Source organism: Gastrolobium bilobum, unplaced genomic scaffold (genome assembly GCF_033153095.1).
Source record: "Gastrolobium bilobum isolate Gb01-03AN ecotype WA unplaced genomic scaffold, APGP_CSIRO_Gbil_v1 utg2187, whole genome shotgun sequence".
NCBI classification, from domain to species: domain Eukaryota; kingdom Viridiplantae; phylum Streptophyta; class Magnoliopsida; order Fabales; family Fabaceae; genus Gastrolobium; species Gastrolobium bilobum.
Genome location: NW_026896557.1, coordinates 78,516 through 100,799, shown reverse-complemented (window position 1 = coordinate 100,799; position 22,284 = coordinate 78,516). Strand labels below are relative to the sequence as shown.

At 33.6% G+C, this 22,284-nt stretch overlaps 2 protein-coding genes across 2 annotated transcripts; one reads left to right on the top strand and one right to left on the bottom strand.

Annotated features, from left to right (window-relative positions):
* Window positions 1-5,402: 5,402 nt before the first annotated feature.
* LOC133300542 (pentatricopeptide repeat-containing protein At4g18975, chloroplastic) lies at window positions 5,403-8,170 on the top strand. The gene is made up of 6 exons (XM_061500102.1): window positions 5,403-5,511; window positions 5,600-5,658; window positions 5,757-5,853; window positions 6,029-6,172; window positions 7,227-7,439; window positions 7,552-8,170. The coding sequence occupies exons 1-6, from the start codon at window positions 5,437-5,439 to the stop codon at window positions 7,759-7,761; spliced, it is 798 nt and encodes a 265-aa protein (XP_061356086.1). The 5' UTR covers window positions 5,403-5,436; the 3' UTR covers window positions 7,762-8,170.
* Window positions 8,171-9,896: 1,726 nt separating this feature from the next.
* LOC133300530 (subtilisin-like protease SBT5.6) lies at window positions 9,897-21,934 on the bottom strand. The gene is made up of 9 exons (XM_061500088.1): window positions 21,860-21,934; window positions 21,564-21,759; window positions 21,272-21,463; window positions 20,488-20,599; window positions 12,577-13,138; window positions 11,833-11,930; window positions 11,384-11,741; window positions 10,792-11,008; window positions 9,897-10,441 (listed from the first exon to the last, which is right to left on the bottom strand). Exons 1-9 carry the CDS (start codon window positions 21,932-21,934, stop codon window positions 9,897-9,899), a joined length of 2,355 nt encoding a protein of 784 aa, XP_061356072.1.
* Between the last annotated feature and the right edge of the window lie 350 nt (window positions 21,935-22,284).

The window sequence follows — 22,284 nt, the reverse complement described above, 5'->3', positions numbered from 1 at the left end:
TTTTATTTCATTTAATATTTTTAAAATTTTGTTTCCTTAATTATTCCTTTGATGACTCTTCTTAACAAATTGCGTTACATGATTATTAGGACAATGTAGGATAATATACTATTATCCCTAGAAAAATGATGTTGCGCGAACTTTTATAACTGTAACAGCTTTTTTCAGTAAGTTCAAATTTGAGCATTGAATTCTATTATTTTAAAAGCATTGAAGATAAATATGGTTTTGTCCTCAATTATATAAGTTTTCACAACATTTTATATTTCTTTTGATAATTTAATATAGAAAAGAAATATTTTATATAATTCAAAAAAGTTTAAAAAGCCTGTAAATTAATAAATATAAATATAAATTGTTTTTTATATAATTTATTTTAAAAATAAATTATACACAATTAAAATTTTAGTATTTTCTTTTTTCACAACTAATCCAAGCATAATTATAAGGTTATAAAAGACTATGATCTGTGCAGTTGCTTAAGACTCTAAAAGGTTGTGTTAGTTGCGTTATTCATGCTCTAACAAAATATTTTGAGAGCGCTACCTGGCTTATCCAGAAGAAAATTACTTGAAGGTTTTGTTTAACTTATCCGGGAAAACTTTCTGCAACTAAAACTATAAATTTAAATCATAATGATTAAGTTTTAGCTTGCGGATTTTTCCATTGTGAGAATATTTGTTTGGAACCGGATCCTCATGAACAACTTATTTGTTCACTTAAAATTCTAAACTTTTACGTTAATCTGATCAATCATCTAGGAATATTTTCAGAATTATTCATTCACTTTGAGATTTTGAATTCCATGAGAATATGTTTAATTAATGATTTGTGGGAGGCTAAATCATTAATCAGGATACATTCAAGTACTGGTAGGATTAAAAAATTCAATTAAAATGGTATAAATTGATCCACTAAAAAAAAGGTATAAATTGGTTTCAAGTTCTACTTATCATAAGTGACCTTAGAACAAAGCAACTTTTCCTCCTCTTAAACCTTCTACATCTAAGAAAATATATTAAAATTCTGTCTTAGGTTTATATATAAAAGAAAAAATCTCTCTTAGGTATTTTTCTCTAACTTTTTATGATTTATGAAACGCTTTGGGGAGATTGTACTATTAATTTTCTTTACTCCTTAATTGAATGTAACTATATTTTTGAGCAACAGTAAATAATATGTTGTGCTTGGGATGCTCTTGTAAATAAAATGCTGTCATTTTGTTTGTACAGAGTGACTTGATGTTCTTGACTTGACTAAAATAATGTCAATAGTTCGTATCAGAAAAGTAATAGTGTCTTCATAATATAGAATAGTCTAAAACTCGATACAGTAATATATGCGTGTGTGTATCATTAAGGAATATAATTTTGTCCACGAAGCACAATATGCACGTGTCTCCTTCGAGATCGATAGCGGATATGACATTGAGTCGAGAGTATATAGTTAACTTGTAATAAAAGAGAAACATATATAGTCAACTAATAATGACAATTTTAAATATTATAATAGGCGGAGATAAGGTCAAAAGAAATATGCGGAGGATAAATTTATAATTTAGGTTTGGTACGTGTACGATTAATGTAAAATTTTATAGCACCATCTAATTATGTATTGTAAAATAATTAAAAAATAATTTTCATAATAAATTTTATATGAATTTTTAGCTTCTTAATATGCTAACGAATAACAATTTGTATTAATAATATATTAAACTTAAATTCTTCATATCGGAAAAGCAAATAAATAAACTCTAAAATTTATGACCAGTTCTCCATCAGAAGTATGACCAGTTAACGGTTCAGATGATAAGGCCGATTGCATGTTTAACCTGTATATTGTGAGGAGATTTTGACTATTTGATTAATTAATATTAATCAATTGATTAAAAGTAAGGCCGTCTTATTTTCGAAGTTTATATTTGATCGATGGGATCAATAATTTCCCCCCTCAAATTGTATTCAATTTAAGCTTTTAAATGAAATCTAGAATCATATTAAACTTTATATTTTTATAAAAAAATGACCAAACCAAATAAAAAAAATACCTATAATAAATAATAGGACATGTTCAACCCCGAGCTCTTACATAATAGTCTCTAGTTAGGCGAAAATTTGACCTAAGTTGTTCAATTTCCATCCCTGTTTGGCAATGCGGGTGGCTGAGAGCCAAGCCGCGCTGAATCATTTATGCTAGCCGCTAATAAAGCTTTTGGGGGAATCACGAAATAATGATTGATTGGGTAAAAAGCGTAGTTATAAAGGTATCTGTCTGTGTTTTTCTACAGCTAAGCTCCATTTCCCGATGACAGAATCACCAGGGTCCCACACTGTCACCCATGTACCATGATTTCTAACCTCACTAGCCATTAATCAATTGCCACGTTTCCAATGATGATGTCATATCACACAGTTACACGTGCTCCCTTGGGGGGTTTGTTCTCATGATTAGTCCTGCTTCGTTGCTACGTTCCCCATGCTGTTTTCGTGCAAGACTCATTAATTTTCTTATCTTTCTTTTTAATTTTCTTTTTCTTTTACGGAATATATATATATATATATATAGGACAAGATATTCTTACACTGGTGTAAGAGCTAGAAGTCTTACACTCAATATTAATCATTGATCTACTTGTATCTAATGGCTCACATTATTAAAAAATTAGAGCCCTTAGATATAAATGGGTCAAAGGACAAGATTAAGAGTGTAACTTATACTGGTGTAAAATGATCCTGACTTTATATATATATATATATATATATATATATATATATATATATATATATGATGAGATAGGATCTTTTGACACCAGTATCAAATTTAAAATTTGATGACACCTCATTTGAGAGTAATCAGATGAAAAAAAATCAATGGTCAAATCAGAGTTGTTGATTTTTTTGTTCTAATGGCTCTCAGACGATGTGTCAAACTTTAAATTTGATACTAGTGTCAAAGAATCATAGATGATATATAGTATATACTAGTGAATAGTAACATATTCAAGCAACTCCCTGATACTCAAACTCTTTAAAATTTGTTCCGGTTGATTTAATAATTTAATCATCCAATCTCTCATATCTTCTACAGGTTTTATACACTGAAATTTTGAGAAAAATGATTAGCGAAGATGAAATACATATATATGGCCTGAATGTCAAGTAATTATATTTATTCGTAATTTTATTTTTGCATGAGTTAGAGAGGTTGAGTTTTAGATGTTGGTTTCGTTTAGGATGTGTAACTGGTTTACAATATGTTGTTGTATGTACGCATTTTCGACATTCTACGGAATCAGTATTTGACTATTGGACAGAGAATTGATTTTTATCGACGTGGTGAACGCACCTCCTCAATCCACTATATAAGGAAGAACAAATCATGATTTACTTTGACATTTTGTTTGTATTTATGTTAAATCTGGAATGAATGAATATAAAAACGCAAAGAAAAAACATAACGGGGAATATCTACAAAAAAATAAAATTAAAAAAGACGGAGAGAAAATTACGTGCAGAGAGAGAGAGAGAGATAGAGAGGTGTAACCCAATCCAAGAGGGAATTGAAATTTGAAGGCTTTATGGCGGAGAAAGCAGCCTTAAAAGGGTGTTTGACGTACGCATACTCTATCTTGGTGAGAACGACATCACAAGTAATTTGGACTAATGATCCTATCACAAGTTTTATATTTCATCCTTCATTCTTCATGGAAGATCATTTCCATTGTTAATATTCACAGTTTGTTTGATAATGAAAATGATTTGAATGTTTATCTTTAATTATCATTCTCCTGATTTACAATGTTACCCACCTATCGTTGTTTAGGAAAACATCATCCTAAAATTATAAGAACTAGGAGCCACGTGTGATGCCCCAACAAATAAGTAAAGTGTAGAGATGAAGTTGTTTCGTTTTAAGCAAGAAAACATCATTCTTAGCAATGTGCGAATTGAGACAGAAAGATTTTCAGCCTTTTGTTCTCACTGATTAATGAGTGTCAAACTATTAATCTGATTGTGTTTGTCGCAGAAGTTATCTGATTATCCATGTGATGGATATATTGAAACTATACCGCAGTTCAACAATTTTGGGAATTGTCACATGTGATAGGTGTGAATAAATTGGATTCAGTCTCTCTCTCTCTCTCTTAGAAAACTAATACTAAAATTCATTTTTTTCATGCTTAAATTAAGATTTTTTTTATTTTAAAAAATTATTTTTTTTACTTTAAAAGATTAACGAGTTACATTTTAACTGTGAATAGGTTTCTTAAGAGCAATTCCCCGCCCCCATGTACAAGCCTCTTAGTATTATCTTCGTCTAATTTTAAATTCCTGTTATTAACTTCAAAACTTTAGAAAATGAAATAAATTTTTTGGATGAAGTTCTAAAACTAATAAAAAAGGTGTTTATTTAGAAGTTTGTTTACATTTTTATTTTTAGGGTTCGCTTTTTATGCAGTCACTACAGATAAGTTATCTGTAGTAAACTCAATACGACGTTATTTTGGGACTGAAATCATGATGTTTTTGTAATTTTAATTTATTTCAGGGTTATTATAGTCTTCATAATTATAATTTTTTAATCTCTTAATCCCAAAACGACGTCATTTTGGGAGTAAATACAGATAATCTATTTGCAATAATTACAGAAATATTTTTCTGTTATTTTTAATATCACCATTAATATTAAGGTATTTGAAATAAGTTATTGATGACACTAGAGTTATTAGTTTTTAGTACCATACATTTCCTCTTAATTGAACACCTTTTTTTTTTTTTTGGCAAGCTCTCCCAATCTACGTTGCATCGACACTGACATGGGACACGACATTCCGACACATTAATTCTAAAAAATGTCAAATTTTGACACGTTAAGACATGTTTTGATATTATATAATATTTTTAATTTATGTAATATATATATTTAATATTCAATAATTTAACAAAAAATAATACTCATCAATTTTGCAAAGAAACATAAGATATCCCAAATGTTTATATTAAACTCAATAAAATAGTAATCGTGATTCAACAAATCTAATAGTTGGAACTCAAAATGCAACACAACGTAACCTTTGAACCTTTTTTGAGTTTTTGCAACAAGTATTGTATTGTCGGAAAGTGTCAGAGTGTTGGTGAGTGTTGAGAAGTGTCAAACACGACACGTTAATAATATATATTTTTTTTTATAACACACGTCAAGAATTTTAAAGTGCGGGTGCTTTTCGTAGCTCCCAATCCAGTAAATTAGTATGGACAAAAAGCTTTGAATTTTGATGTTGGGCAAAGATAACAAAGGAGCAAAAGCCTGTTAAAATGGAAGAGGCCCAGGCCCAGGCCCAATAATCCCCGAATTGCATCATCGTCCACCGTTTTCCCTTTCTCCACAGTTGATGAAACACAAGCAGTGACAGTATCTCCAAATCTTAGAAGCACGATGTCTATAACTATAACAAGAGCTCTTCCGTTAGGGAATAAATTCTCAACAACCACAATAACTGTCTCACCCAAGGTAACAACAACATGCTTCAGAAATTAATATAATTGCATTTCTTGTAATTTAGCTTTTGCAAATTGAAATGTTGCGCTTTTAATTGCAGACAAGTTGTATAAATTTCACGTTTGTCCAATCCAAATTTAGTCCCGTAGAGAAGGAGAAGTAGGTTATTGATTCCAATTTTTTTTTCTTCTTCGTGAAGTTGATCTGTGCTTCATCTTCTAATGCATGATTGGTTGTGTGAATAATCTGGAATGCAGAAAAGGGAAGAAGGAAGCGGGAAAGAAAGAGCATCACTTGTGGAAAAGAAGAGATTCGGCTCAGTCTGGCCAAAAGGCACTCACTCTTGTCAGAACTGTATGTTAACATACCCATTTTCATTTGGTTCATAATTTTAAGGGTATGAAATGAACCATTTATTAAGCACTAAGAAAATAATTTAATGAACAAGGGGAGAACATTTTTTTTATTTTTTTTATTTCTGTGTTGTGTTGATTTCTGGTTTATGTGTTGTGAATCTTTGAAATGGTAGGTGTCTGAACTCCCTAATGAGAAAGAGGCTGTTTATGGGGCATTAGACAAATGGACAGCTTGGGAAACAGAGTTCCCATTGATTGCAGCGGTTAAGGCTTTAAAAATCTTAAGGAAGAGGGGTCAGTGGACTCGTGTAATTCAAGTACGATCGCTTTTTTGCCTTTCACTTTTTTTTTTTTATGACTGATAAATTTTGTTTTTATAACATGCCCTCTAGCTGAAATGCCTTTTTTCAAGTTTTCTGGGCTCTAGAATTGTCTGCTGACGAAATTAATAATGGTTTATTGTTAAAACTTTTGATAAATGAATTGAAGTGTTAATTAATGCTGAGATTGCTCAATCATGCTTAAGATTAGCATATAGTTAGAGGTAATGCATAAATGAAGAATGGTCTTTAGCTCATCAAAATGTTCCCTCAGCTTTTGAAGCTCCAGTTTGAATTTGAGTTACTTATGGATCTTGAATATTTTTTGTGTATTTCATATATCAATATGCTTTCATTTAGTCCTTCTTGATTAAAATGTTTCATCCATCATTGTTCAGTCCTTCTTGAGAATGCCATCCAGGTTGTGTTTAGGTCATATAAATATGGGAAAAATGTCTATCATTTAAAATTACACAACTTACATCCTTTCACTCTCACAAAGAGGCGGGACCCACACCTTTATTTTTTTTGTCAACTCTCTCTCCTACTTTATCTATCTCTTTCTCTCTCTTAAAATGACACAACTTTACATCCTTTAAAATTATACACACTTTTCCCTATAAATATGCATGATATTAAACAACCATCTCACGTAAAAGCTCAAGTTGTTAGGTGAAGGCAACATTAACGGTCTAAGACCCTCACACAAGAGCCCGTTGGACTTGAAGGGTGGACAATGCACAGACCTTATCTACCTGCGCTACGAAACTCCACAGTATTTAATTATTTATTAATAGAATTATGGACGGTAAGAATCGAACTCGTGATCACTTAATCACAGAGATTCTGATACCATGTTAAACAGTCATCTCACCTAAAAGTTCAAACTGTTCGGCGAATGTCACATTAACGGTTTTATATTTCTCTAACACATAAGTTTTGTCTACATTCGTCTGACATCTGAGGATTGGCAAATTATGCACATATGTGTATGGATTACATGAAATTTGGTTACTTGTGAGGAATGTAAAAGAATCCTAATGGTTATCAGGTAGCAAAATGGATGTTAAGCAAAGGTCAAGGAGCAACAATGGGAACATACGACACCCTTCTTCTGGCATTTGATATGGAGCAGAGGGTAGATGAGGCAGAATCATTGTGGAATATGATTATACATGCCCACATGCGCTCTGTCTCGAAGAGATTGTTTTCTAGGATGATTGCATTGTATGATCATCATACTATGCCAGATAAGATTATAGAGGTATCTTTGGCAGTACCGTTTCTCTCACTACACCTTTACATGAATTCATTCAGTAATTCTGAATTTAACTCTTCTATGCCCTAACATATTGCTTTATTATCTGTAAGTTCAGATATTTGCAGACATGGAGGAGTTGCGGATAAAACCTGATGAAGATACAGTCAGGAGAGTGGCTAGTGCCTTTAGAGAACTAGGCCAAGAAGAGAAGCGAAAATTGGTTATAAAACGACATGGGTTTAAATGGAAGTACATTCACTTTAATGGTGAACGGGTGAGAGTTAGAACCGAAGCATGGGAAGTAGATGATGAATCAACCAAGTGAAATGGGTACATGTCAATGAGGACAAATTAGATTATAATATCTGGGATATGCTGTTCTGAAGCAACTATCTGGTTGCTTTCTACAGTTGCTGCGTCAGAGGCTCACCAATCTGATTCATTGTCATGTATATAGGTCCAACTTAGCAACTGACCGATCAGGATTTGAACTACATTGAGGGATGGGGGCGCCGCAGCCAAATCTGAAAAATGACAATGTTGTATGTATAGATATATTAGGTATCTAATACATAAGATATATATGATGCCTACAACCGATACTAATTTTCTTTTTTCGGTCCGTACTAATGATTCGTTGGTAAATGTTCTTATAAGATAATAAGATACAGTGATTGCCAGCAGTAGATCGTTGCGTTGATGTGATACTATTCATTCGTCCTTCTAGCCAAGTAATTCAGAAACATACGAATTATAGAATTGGATATATGAGAAATCTGCTGATTTGAGCTGGGAATGGATTAAGTGACAATGTTAGCTTGTCTTGATTTACAAGTGATTCAACCTGCCTTATATAATTTGGAGATGAATAGAATGGCTGTTGGACCTATTGTATACAATCAGACAGTCTTCTTGTTTCTTAATCATATTACGTTATGTTGGGTTATCCTTTTGCGTTTAGCCTCCCAACACCAAACTGTCTATAACTTGATTGTTGTTATCATCGTTAATATTGCTATTACTATTTACCGGGAGTGGATCCTCTCATGTGAAAAAGTGGTCATGTGGTCATGTTATTTGATCACAACCATTCATTTAAAATTATACATTTTTCTCTCTCTTATCTCATCATCAATGAGTGGTTGTGATCAAATAACATGATCACATGACCACTTTTTCACATGAGAGGATCCACTCCCCTATTTACCCAACACTAGAAAGGAAAGAAACACAATCATTTCCCAGGTTTGTATTTTATTTATATTATAAACAGCACTGCTTCTCAGTTCCATTATAATTGTTGCTGTGTGCTTTCATTGGCTCAGCATGAAGATGCTCAAGCATGCTTAACTTCATTGGATTCTGAAGGCAGAAATTATTCCCTTTATGCTGGCTGATATACCACTCCTAACCAAATTAAGGTTATGCCTTTTGTGTAAATCCTGTGGTAGTAATCTGCCTTAAATGTTCCTGTTACATTCAATATTTGTGAAGACTTTGTGAAGACTGCATGTTTGTTTTACTTTTGAATCCTGGCCTGGCCAAGACCTGCTTTTAGGTCCCATGTGTTCGACTTTTTTCTATAGAAAGTTATGCGTGTCAGTCCAGTCACTTCAGTAGGTTTGGAGCACCAGAAAAAAAAATATTGTTGACTTCATTTTTATCATCTCTCTTTATTTTAAAGATGCATGTGAGTCCGTTAGCTCCCGAAACATGATTAATTGAATTCCTTAGAATTTCGAATACCCGTTGATATTTATAAAAAAATAAAATGCATGTAGGCAGATAAGTATTGGTTCAACTAATACATAAGAAAGAACAATATCGACAAAATGGTTTTAGGTTAGATTATTGTTGATAAGCGTTGATGTTTGTAACATGTTCTAACATCAATGAGAAAACTTTCGTTCTCATAAACATTTTTGAAAAAAAAAGAAGCCTAAATAGGTGTATCATTTTGGTTTTTTGACTGTGATTGTGTTTGATAGATATTCATTGTCAATTTTACCCTCCAATACAAAGACTTTTCTCAAAATTACACTTTCGAATGCCAAAACCTGGTCAAGATTTTAAAGCGGATGAAGGATCCTCAAAAAGCATAGCCGGGTAACAGCTGCAGAGTGCTTAATTTATTATCCAAAATGCCAAAAATGGCATATGATATCGGTCTTCATCATATATGAGTAAAGAAATCATATATGAGCAAAGAAAGGCTCAGCCAAGATGTCAACTCAGCTAGGGAAGATTTGCCAAGAAATGAAAAACTTTTAACATTCAAAGAACTTATGCACAATAATTTTGATTGGTGATATCTCGAAGAGGAAGAGAGAAGGTACAAAAAAGAAGCAGCAGCAGCAGGAACATAATGTCATTGCTGTGTTGTTCTTTAATGAGAGTACAAATCAATCCTCAAATAACGATATTACTTTCATACTTAATCACATGGTCCTACCATCGCTTTTATAGAAAAGACACTGCTACTGGGCTTCTTACAACGTGATGTTGGTGAGTCCAAGCATACCATCCAAAATAGTACTTATCTGGGTCAGACTTGGTTGGTATCTGACCTCTGTTTGCTGTCACTGTGATGATGAAGTTCATTTTCTGCCCAACATGATTAAATTTCAGAATGTTTGGAGTGGCTGTAATGGAGAATTCCTTTGGTGGCTTAGCAATAAACTTGTAAACACTCCTGCTCCTGTCAACATTGGTGACTGCCCTCTTAATAGTCCTAGTGTCATTGAGTCTATGGACTTGTATGGATGGATAGTTAAGATCGAACTGTTCAGGAAATGACTTTGTGCAGTTATATGTAACATTCAAGTTTTGAGCAGTTACTCCAAGGCTACAAGTGTAAAGAAGGTAGTCCATGTAGGAGGCATCATAAATGAGTCCAGGATCTGCTGCTCTTACAGGGCACAAGTGGCCAGAACCCATTGCAAAAGGCGTTGCACGATTTCCAGTTTCATCAGTCAGTGGATTGCCCGTGTTGTCTGTTATCCTGGCTGCAAGAAGTAAACAGAATTCAGATAAGGAAAATACATGGCAGGGAATTTCAATGTGCTGTGAATGTTGTTCCGATAGACTTATCACCATGGTTTAGCTAAAAATGAGGATTGTTTTGTTATATTATAATAGCATAGCATAGTATAAAGTTATATAATCAGACAAATAAATCATTCCCTTTATATAGATGACTAATTGCAGCCCATTCATGATCTGATTGGTATAATTTTATTTGTTGGGGTTCCAAGTTAGATTGGTCTTAATATGATTCAGGTCTATATTACTTCCACTATATCAGTCAGGTGTGAAGACCTAGGTGAATCAGTTAGGTCTTGGTCTTGAAATTTACCTGTGGTTACGAGGGCAGATCTTATAGCAGCACTGCTCCAAGTAGGGTGTATGGCTTTGATAAGAATTGCTGCTGCAGAAACATGAGGGCAAGACATTGAAGTTCCAGAAAAGATGTTGTACTTAACAACTCGTTTATCGTGAAAAGTCATTCTTGTAGGGCCATCTTCTGCAGTCCATGCTGCCAATATGTCTAATCCTGGAGCTGTGATGTCGGGCTGAAAGCCCAAAAAGGTTCAGGAAACTTGAAACTATAACAAATCATGGTACTTTTAACTGTTATAAACTTATAAAAAACCAAAAACCACTCCTCGTTAAACCCGACTAGCGAGTGTGGGACGGAGGAAATCCTTGTACGCAGCCTTATCCTTGCATAATTGCAAAGAGGCTGTTCCCTTCCTGGATTCGAACCCATGACTTTTCAGTCATGAAGGAACAGTTTTAACTGTTATCAACTTATAATTAGTAAATTTTATGAGACAACATAGGTACAGGTCTAGGACCAATTCTGTCTTCTCCAAAAAGCAATGGTCATTATGACAGATTAATTATCAAAATATTCTTAAATATGGTGATAAAGTCATGGGAATTACCTTCAGGATATTAGGGTCAATTATATTTGGACCCCTGCTAGAGAAGGAGGCCATGGAGGGTGCTGGTTTGGTTTCTAAAACTGTTCTTCCTGGTAGAAATTGTGCCATTGGATTAGGAGAGGAATGGATATACTGAACAAGTTTCAAGACATTCTCATAGGACACCCCAGTGGCTGGAATGAAATGAGGATCACATGGTACATCATTTCCATATGTTTTATTGTTCCCAAGGATAAAACCAACACCACCAGCCCTTTGAACTTCTAGGCCTTTTAGTAATCTCCCCCCTTGCCCTCTCATGCAAACAACTATCTTCCCCTTCACTTTGTTAGGTTCAAGAGTATTCTCCAGGCAATACCTGCATGATTAAATAAATCTTTTCAATTTATTGCTAGTCAAATAATCAGAATATAATTAAAAAAGTGGTAAACATTAGTATTGAAAAGTACCCAGAATTTGTACGAAGCACGCCTTGATGTTCAACATCTCCAGCGAGAACCAGCGGGTGGAAGCTGTTTTTGCTGGGGAGTGGAGTAATTGATCGACCCTGATATTAACATAGATAAAAAGTTATAATTCAAACGGGTTATAAAGTTAAATTTATTTCTTGCAGTGCATCTTCTATTTTACAAGAATTGAGTGAGATGAATTACGTGATTTTAAGAAACTATTATTATTCAACCAAATAATGGTAACTCAACTCGCGTCAAGGAACTGAGCAGGTGGGGTGAGACCGTGAGAGCATGTGTTCGATTCTCTCTAATATCGTTTTTGGAAGAGATTTAAAACCTTAATCTCGGAACCCGCCTCGAATCGGATTAGTCGCGAAGCAATACTCTAATTGGAAAATCTCAAAAAAAAAAAAAAACTATTATACTTCTTATTTATTTAAAAATGTATACATCAAGGGTTTCAATTTTCAACTTTGAAAATAGACCCTCTTAACAAATGTTATGAAGTTTTTAATTACCTACTCTTCTATTGCTTGTTTATTGAAAAGTATTCACACTTAGAAATTAAAATTATCTAAAAATGTCATTTTTTGAAGAAATAAATTAACTACTAACATATTTTTCTGAAGTTAAAAAAGAGATTGATTTTCAAAATTAAAAAATTAAGGGACTTATATGCCAATGCCCAAAAGTTGAGAGCACTTATCCTTTTTTTTTATTTTCAAGTGAACTTAAATTTACCTCAATAATTGTGCCATTGGTTAGCTTAATTGGAGCAAGAAAGGAACGGTCCACAGTACTAGCACCAACAGTGATGATCCATGGGGCAGGGTTTGACAAACTTTGAGGAAAAGGACCAGAGTTCCCCGCACTACAAACCACAACAATGTTCTTCTTTAAAGCATGTAATGCTCCTATAGCAATCACATCTTCCTCATAAGAGAGTGGCATCTTGAACCCAATGGAAATGCTTAAAACATCAACACCATCACCAATGGCATCATCTATAGCTTTGAGAAGATCAATGTCCATGCATACGTTCCCTTCATCTTTTGATTTACCTTTAATTGGCCAACATGCTTTGTATATGGCAAGGCGTGCTAAGGGGGCTCCTCCTGAGGCAGTGCCTTTGGCGTAGCCTCCAAGGGCTGAGGCATTTGGAACTGCACGGCCTGCAACTATAGAAGCTGTATGAGTTCCATGTCCATCTTTGTCACGAGCTGATTTGTAATCCTCCTTTTCGTTTAGACGGCCAAATGCACTTTCATAACCTTGCAAGTAGTACCGAGCTCCAATAATTTTTCTGCAACAATATATATATGAATAAAGTTGGAAAGTTTAACTCTCAATCTCAATATTTTATTTGTTTCTGTGTAATAACTTATGTCACTAACAAATTAAAGTCACGAGATGTAGTACAGAATAAATTTAAGATTATTATTCTTATATTTAACTGTGCCCATATATAATTTATTAGATTACCCATTAAATAATTACGAATTCTTAATAAATTATTACAGTCTGATCATCAGAAATTAACAGTTCAAATAGATATCAAACTTTGTAGTTTCAAACAAGTGTTAAATGATTCTACCCATCTCTCTTAAACCTATATATATATATATATATATATATATATATATATATAGGGTTTATCATTTCTCTAGTTGCCGGAGATAAAGTTATCTCCGGTTACTAAATCATAACCGTACAAAGATGAATCAATGGTGATAAAGGAAGAGAGAGAAAAGAGGAATCATAACCATTTAAAAGTAAATCAATACATATAAGAAAATAAATAATCAAAACGACGTAGTTTTGGGATGGCCAGAGATAAATTTATCTCAATCAGCTTGAGAAATGTTTTTCTCATATATATATATATATATATATATATATATATATATATGGGAAATCGTCTGTCACGTCGCTGGAAAAGTGTTGTGTCCTCTGGGTGAGAGAAAAATACATGGGTCCCACTTAAATTAAAAAAGAAAAAAAGAAAATCATGTGGAACTCATTTTTAATGAGTCTGCAGGAAATTATCAATTGGTCCTGCAACATGACCAATTGATTTCCCATATATATATATATGGAATAATATATGTCATTTTAAAGGATATAAGCTTATATCATTTTAGATCCTAACCGTTGATTTTCGTTCATCAACGGTTATAATTTATTGGATCAAAATTATTAATTAATTAATAAGAAATTTGGCCCATTAAGTTTGACCCAATAGATTATAGTCGTTGATGGACGGAAATCAACGGTTAGGATCTAAAATGATATAAGTCTATATCCTTTAAAAGGATAAATGTTTTTACCATATATATATATATATATATATATATATATAGGCTTATCGTTTCTCAAGCTGCTTGAGATAATCTTATCTCTGGCTACTAAATTATAACTGTACAAAGATGGATCAATGGTGATAAAGGAAGAGAGAGAAAAAGGGAATCATAACCATTCAAATGTGAATCAATTAATATAAGAAAATAAATAAATAAAACGATATAGTTTTGGGAGTAGCCGGAGATAAACTTATCTCAAGCTGCTTGAGAAACATTTTTCCCATATATATATATATATATATATATATATATTTTGGTAGACAAAAGGGCTAAAAGCCCACAACAAAAAAATTAAAGACAACAAAACCAAAAAACAGAAACGAAATAAAACTCAAGTTCCCAAGATGCGCCTAGGCCTGCTAATGGAAGCCAAGTTCGCTTGAAGAACTAGGAACATCCCAGGCGGAGGGTCTTCAAATCACAAGAAAGAAGATTGATGTCCTTGGTCCACTCCATGATAAGCCAACCAATCTACACAAGTATTACCTTCCCTAAAGGTATGAATGAATTTAATATTCCAATCTCGCGCTATCTATACCCGTATGCGAGTCACTAAATGAGATTCACGAGATGCATCGCTGTTGAGATATTCAAGTGTGATGAGTCTCACATTGGTTGGTAATGGGCTAAGTGAAGAGTATATAAGTGGAAGGACCCATGAACCCAATGCCTTAAGGTTTTGGATTAAGATGTGGTGTCGGATCCACTTGATAAGCTAGCTTAGCTTAGCCCATTGGTGGTGGTCTTCCGCCACAGGCTTTCTCCTGGACCTGCCTAACAATGGTATCAGAGCTGGGTAGGGCTCGAGCTAGCCTGGTGATTGGCTAGGAGGCAAGTTAAGTACTTAGGCCCTAGGGCGCTCGGTTGAGGAAGAGCATATCAATGTTGGGTTTCACACTTGAGGGAGAGATTGTTGAGATATTCAAGTGTGATGAGTCCCATATTGGTTGGTAATGAGCTAAGTGAAGAGTATATAAGCGGAAGGACCCATGAACCCAATGTCTTCACTTGGTGTATTTGATACCACTGTCAGGTGGGTCCAGGAGAAGCCCGTGACGGGAGACCACCACCAATGAGCTACGTAGATCAAATACTCCAAGTGAGTCTGTTAGCTGTAATAGGTGATAAAAAAAGGTTATAAGTATAATCTCCACCGAGAAACATTAATTGCATATATATATAGGAAATTTTTTTCTATATTGTTGGAGATGAATTATCTCATGTTAGTAAAACAAAATTATAAAAGGGACCCACAAATAATCGTAGAGAAAAAAATAAAGGTGGGACCCACGTTTGTTATGTGTGTGTAGGAATTTGATTTATCTCATGTTGAATGAGATAAATATAACCTATATATATATATAGGTAAAATTATTTCTACAGTCGCTTTACATACAACAATGACAGGTGTATGGTTATGATTCCCCACATTTAATGCTTTCATCTTTTGTAGGGTTATGATTCCCCACACTCAATGCTTTCACGTATATATATGGCAAATATTTGACTACTGCACATACAGCAGTTGCAGAAATGCTAACCCCATATTACATATATATAAGGTAGGATCCTTTGACAACGGTGTCAAATTTAAAGTTTGACACCTCATCTGAGAGCCGTTATATAAAAAAAAGATCAATGGTGTCACATGTTTACAAATCAAAGTCGTTGATCTTTTTTGATCTAAGGACTCTGAAATAAGGTGTCAAACTTTAAATTACGATCCTGCCCTATATATATATATATATATATATATATATATATATATATATATATATATATATATATCAAGTAGGATTCTTTGACACCAAATCCTATCCGTTGATTTCCGTCAATCAACGGTTATCTTTTATTGGGAATTGATATTAATTAATAAGTTTGATTCCCAATAAATAATAACCGTTGATTGACAAAAATCAAAAGTTAGGATTTGGTGTCAAATTTCAAAATTTAATACTGGTGTCAAAGGATCCTATCCCTATATATATATATATATATATATATATATATATATATATATATATATATATATATATATATGAAAAAAATATTTTTTCAGCCACTTGAGATAAGCTTATCTCAAGCTACCTCTTTTAACTATGTACTACGAGTTGTACATAGTTATAACGTTAAAGTTTTCTTTTTCTTTTTCCTCATTCACTTTTCAGAACTTGTCTGTTGATGTGGAGAGAATTTTTTTTTTAACATTATAACTATGTACTCCCCGTAGTACATAGTTAAAAGTGGTAGCTTAGAATATATAAAAAAAAAGGTAGCTTGAGATAAGCTTATCCAAGGGGCTGGAGAAATATTTTTTTCCATATCAAATAAATTCGAAGAATCATAACCATACAAAGGTGAAAGCATTAAATGCAGGGAATTATAACCAATCAACGGTGTAAGATTTATTGTTAGACGTCTAGCAGCCGGAGAAATGTTTTACCTATATATATATATATATATATATATATATATATGGGATAAGATCCTTTGACACCAAATTTCAACCTTTGATTTTCGTCAATCAACAGTTATCGTTTATTGGAAATTAAACTTATTAATTACTATCAATTTCCAATAAATGATAACCTTTGATTGACGAACATCAACGGTTGAGATTTGGTGTTAAAGGATCTTGTCCCGATATATATATATATATATATATATATATATATATATATATATATATATATATATATATGGGTTTTGTAAGAGTTATGTTGTAGGAAAAGCGATTGTGTAATGTTACAGAGATTCGTTTTGCGTGCCATAGTTTTTTTTTTTGCTTTAAAAAAGTATGGACCCCACAAAATGTTGTGTGTGTAGGAAAGTTTTTCTGGTCATGTTAAAGGACAAACTAAAACCCCTATATATAGGGTTTATTGTTTCTTCAGCCACTTCATATAAGCTTATCTCCGGCCACCCCAGAACTACGTCGTTTTGAGAGTTAGAGAAATTAATGAAAGGTGTTTTTGTTAAAATTCATATAATAAAAAAATGATTAAATTACCTAAATACCCTTTATTGTTTCCCTTAACCCTCAAAACAAAATAGTTTTGGGCTGGCCGAAGACAGCCACTTGAGATAAGTTTATCTCTGGTCACGACAAAACTGGTTTTGAGGGTTGAGGGAATTAATGAAGGGTATTTAAGTAACTTTAAAACACCCTTCATTAATTCTAATAACCCTCAAAATGACATAATTTTGGGGTGACCAGAGATAAGTTTATCTCAAGTGACTGAAAAATTATTTTTTCTATATATATATATATAGAGATTTATTATTCTTATGTTACACAAGAAAAAATTTATCTCCTACACACGCAAATTTAAGATAGGTCTCACACTCACTCTACTTTTTTTTCTCTCTCTCTAAAAGTGGACCCACCTGCTGCATAAATGAGTTTGTAGAAGATAATAATTATCTTATCCATAAGAAAACTCTTACCTATATATATATATATATATATATATATATATATATATATATAAAAGGTTTTATAAGAGTTATGTTGTAGAAAAAGTGATTGTGTAATGTTATAAAGATTCGTTTTGCGTGCTTAGTTTTTTTTTTTGCTTCAAAAAGTGCGTGCCCAACAAAATGTTGTGTCTGTAGAAAATTTTTTTGTGTCATATGACATGATAGATGCAAACCCCATATATATATATATATATATATATTCAACATCATGATCATCACGAGTAAGCAAACTATGACTTGTCAGGGCTATATATTTTTCATCAGTCTGTCATTCCAATACATACAGATGAGAACGTTGTCTTTTACTTTACTTGGCAGTTTCTCCTCTCTCTCTCTCTCGTGCATATGTTTGGGTGTATTGGCATGCATCGACCATTTTCAGTGTAGAGCTCTTTAATAATTGGACATTTCTCTTTTCCTGCAATCATCTATATCAAGACTACGGGAATTGGATGGAATCACACAAGCCAAGAGAAAAGACATTGACAGAATAAAAAATGGGTAAAGACATATTCTTGACTAACAAAAGGTGTAGTATACACTAAAATACAGATAGAGAGGCTCACAAGATGAAAAACAAAAGAAGCCAAAAACAATTAAGTCAAAAAGACAAAGGCTAGAAATCATTCAAATCTAGACGAACAAGCCTATGTAGATATACTATTTAGAATTTGACCCCACTTTTTGCGAAAGCTGTATCTGAAAATTCCTTCTTTGTCCATGTGTCTAATTCATCTCAGAGAATTAATGAAGTGCATAATGATAAAAAAGCGGAAAAAAAAGTATCATTTTAAATGATACAAGCTTGTGTCTTTTTAGGTGATTTATACAAAGTCTGACCCATAAGATTTTGTGTAAATCTGAAAAGTTATTTTTTTTCTCTCCTCATTCACATCGCTGACACGTAAAATGAAAAAAAAAAAAAAAAACTTTTCAAATTTATACAAAGTCTTACTGGTCAGATTTTATGTAAATCACTGAAAAGACATAATTTGTGTCCTTTATGTAACATCCCGAGCGCTGACGAGGGCGGGGAGTGATCGCCGGTGCGAAAGGGCATGGACAAGGAGCGGCTCCTGACAGGCTTCCAGCGGGGAGTTACAAGCATGAATGAATCGAACTGACACCCGAAAGAGAGGGATTCCAAAGACTGTGCAGGTGTGAGACTGCACAGTTTGGGATAGCTTATAAGAATTAATTGGTACTACCTATGCTAACAAGATGCATCTGTTTTTCGGTAGCCCGGAACGGAAGAACTCCATAGTTAAGCGTGCTTGACTTGGAGAAATTCTGGGATGGGTGACCTCCTGAGAAGTTTTCCCGGGAAGTGTGCGAGTGAGGAAAAAGCACACTGAAAAGTCTCGTGTTAGTATGTGGGGATAGTCGTTGATTCTTGAAGCGGCCGGGCGTTACAAGTGGTATCAGAGCAGGGCCTCTCTTCCAGTACGGTGTGACTCGAGAACAAACCAGACGGAAGCTGGTGGGCATGTAACATCCCGAGCGCTGACGAGGGCGGGGAGTGATCGCCGGTGCGAAAGGGCATGGACAAGGAGCGGCTCCTGACAGGCTTCCAGCGGGGGATTACAAGCATGAATGGATCGAACTGACACCCGAAAGAGAGAGATTCCAAAGACTGTGCAGGTGTGAGACTGCACAGTTTGGGATAACTTATAAGAATTAATTGGTACTACCTATGCTAACAAGATGCATCTGTTTTTCGGTAGCCCGGAACGGAAGAACTCCATAGTTAAGCGTGCTTGACTTGGAGAAATTCTGGGATGTGTGACCTCCTGGGAAGTTTTCTCGGAAAGTGTGCGAGTGAGGAAAAAGCACACTGAAAAATCTCGTGTTAGTATGTGAGGATAGTCGTTGATTCTTTAAGCGGTCGGACCTTACACTTTAAAGGAGAAACCCTAAAAAAACACTATATAGAGAAAACCAACATTTTACATGTCAGCTATATATGGCTCTGAATCTAGTAGTTGCATTAAGGAATCTCTTTTAACCCTTTACATGTCCTTCCTTATGGAACTCTTAAATTATGTTCTTTGTTCAATTTAAAGTTTTTTCTTCTGTTTTATCAATGACTTTTATCGATATCTCACAATATTCACCAATAAAAAATATCTTCTTCCTTAGCATGTAGGCTTGTAGGGTAATTGGTACTGTTCTTTCACATTTTGTTTTGGCTGTCTTTAAATATATGAATATTTATATACCATGAAAATGACATGCGCATAAGTTATGCAGCAGATAGTGAAATGAACTTTTGCTTTCGTAATATTTAAGCCACTCGTTAACGTTCCGTACAAGATTTAAAATAAATGGATAAAAAGAAACTACTAATATTGTCCAACTCAGAAAGGAGCCCTATTCAAAGGTTCCAAAGTTCATCGAAAAAACTTTCATTTCAAAAGGCAATTGTCTTGTCATCATTATATGTATATCTAACTAGAAAAAACAATGAAGCTAGATTGAAGCTTGATTCAGATATCACAAGTGTAATGCTCTATTTAAAAAATTGCTAGCAGTACCCTTTAAGAAAAGACATAAAACGAAACTACACAAGTTAGTTTCTTGTGTAAAAAAAAATAACTTCAACCCTGATTTATGTCCTACCCAAGTCCATTTTTGCTCAAAGAAGACCCAGAAAGCAAATTCCTTATTAGCAGTTACAGCAAAAACACCGAATCATGTAAATTGATTGACATTTATGACTAATTTGGTTATATATCCTCAAAATTATTAAAAAAAAAGAAAAAAAAAAGTGCAATAGAATTAAGTGATATAAAGAAAAGCAATTAGTACTCACCTATTACATTTAGATGAATCGAAAGCAGTTCCATTTTGGCACACTCCTGTCCAATTTTGTGGAACAGGTCCCATCCCTTCATCACTGAAGCTCCTTGACTCTGGCCACACACCTGCGGGTAAAAGCTCACTCATCACATGCTGTCATGCAAACACATTCACACACAACAGGTGGCAAAACGGATAACCCGACCCGCCTCGCCTTAAAATAACCCAACACACTCCACCCTGTTAACATATTAAAAAATGATTTTTTTTAAAAAAGTTATAGTCCCTGTAAATGTAAAAAGTATCAATTAAAAACAAAAAAAATAATAAAAAAATAATTAATTAGTTTTTTTTAAAATAAAAAATAAAAAATTAACCCTGCGTCAATCCCTTTATTAGGGGTTGAACTCATTTTGACCCACCCATAAATAAAGTGGGTTTAAGAGGGTCAGAAATTCTAATCCAATTTTCTATTTGTGATGAGTTAACCCGTTTTCTCATCTCTTTCTCTCTGTATACATTGACTTGTATTATGTAAGGAATTACATAATACACTTGATACATAGAGTTATATGCATATAAACGGTCATATTTAAATAACCACATATATTTTTAGAGAAGAGCGAAGAGTTTTAAATGTGATTAGGTCCCAATTCGAAATTAGTCTTAATCACCTCAAAAAATCAAAGTTTGTGAGAATAACAGGACTCGACTCAGTTCAAAGAAATAATTAAGGTCAAATAAAAAAATAAAAAATAATAACCATACATAGGAAGATATTTATGTTGGTCAATTACCACTGTCAATCATTCCTACTATGATGTCTTCACCATATTTGGCTCTGGTTAACAAGTCTTCATTTGTCTGATTGGATTCTTCTGCCCAAGGATTTAAAACCCCTTCTAATCCCACGAACTTCCATGACCTTGTGGTGTGCATAGAGTAGATCCTTGGCTTGCTCTTATGCACAGAGACCACCCCCTCCATCTCTGTTCCAGATTTTCTTTGCAATGTCAGAGACATAGAGAGAGAAAGGTTTGTAACAAGAACTACTAAAAATGGAAAAGTTGGAGAATAATCTAGTTTTACCTGAGAGCTTATTGGCTTCTTTTGGGGTAAGCAACGCTGCAAAGCCATTGATACTGTGTTTGTAACTATAAAGAAAGGAAGCTCGGGCTTCCTCCTCAGTTTCTTTCAACGAAAGCAAATAAGAGTGATGGGTATTCTCTATTTCATGCAGAGTTTTATCTCCACTAGTGTGCGCTCCAAACTCAACTATGTAAATCTGTGACAACCCAATGTTTCACATGTCACACCACATAAAAATCCAGAGGACTAATACAAAAATAAAATACTTCGGAAGAAGTAGCAGAAAAATGAAAAACCTGCTTCTTTTTTGTGCATGACGCCAAGGGAAGGAGGAGGAGGAGTAAGAGAAAAGTTGCGGAAATGTTCTTCATTGTTACTTGTAGACAAACGCAATTTGATTATAGGATATTTATAGAGGTTACATGAATCTTTAATCAACGCTAGCCCTCCCTAATCTCTATACGGTAGGGACCGAAATTTATGTTATATGATTATACGACAAGATTTGATAGATATGATATTATAGGTATAGGACATAATTCTTGAGTGGTATCATTTGATGGATATTGTTATCTATTGTTGAAATAAATTATTTTCCGTAAAAATAATTGTATATCCTCATATTTTAGGATAAATATCTCATCCCAATTCATAGAGATCAATTAAGATTAGTTTCAATATTATCTTCCTAATTAGTATTGATTCCGTCATATGAATTGAT

Bases quoted from the DNA above. Each gene is read 5' to 3' on its own strand.
- LOC133300542 (XM_061500102.1), top strand. From the start codon at position 5,437: ATGTCTATAACTATAACAAGAGCTCTTCCGTTAGGGAATAAATTCTCA. The intron at 5,512-5,599 runs GTAACAACAACA...TTTTAATTGCAG, and splicing joins CAATAACTGTCTCACCCAAG to ACAAGTTGTATAAATTTCAC. The intron at 7,440-7,551 runs GTATCTTTGGCA...CTGTAAGTTCAG, and splicing joins TGCCAGATAAGATTATAGAG to ATATTTGCAGACATGGAGGA.
- LOC133300530 (XM_061500088.1), bottom strand. From the start codon at position 21,934: ATGAAGAACATTTCCGCAACTTTTCTCTTACTCCTCCTCCTCCTTCCC. The intron at 11,742-11,832 runs GTACTTTTCAAT...TTAATCATGCAG, and splicing joins GTGCTTCGTACAAATTCTGG to GTATTGCCTGGAGAATACTC. The intron at 11,009-11,383 runs GTAATTCCCATG...TTGGGCTTTCAG, and splicing joins TTGACCCTAATATCCTGAAG to CCCGACATCACAGCTCCAGG.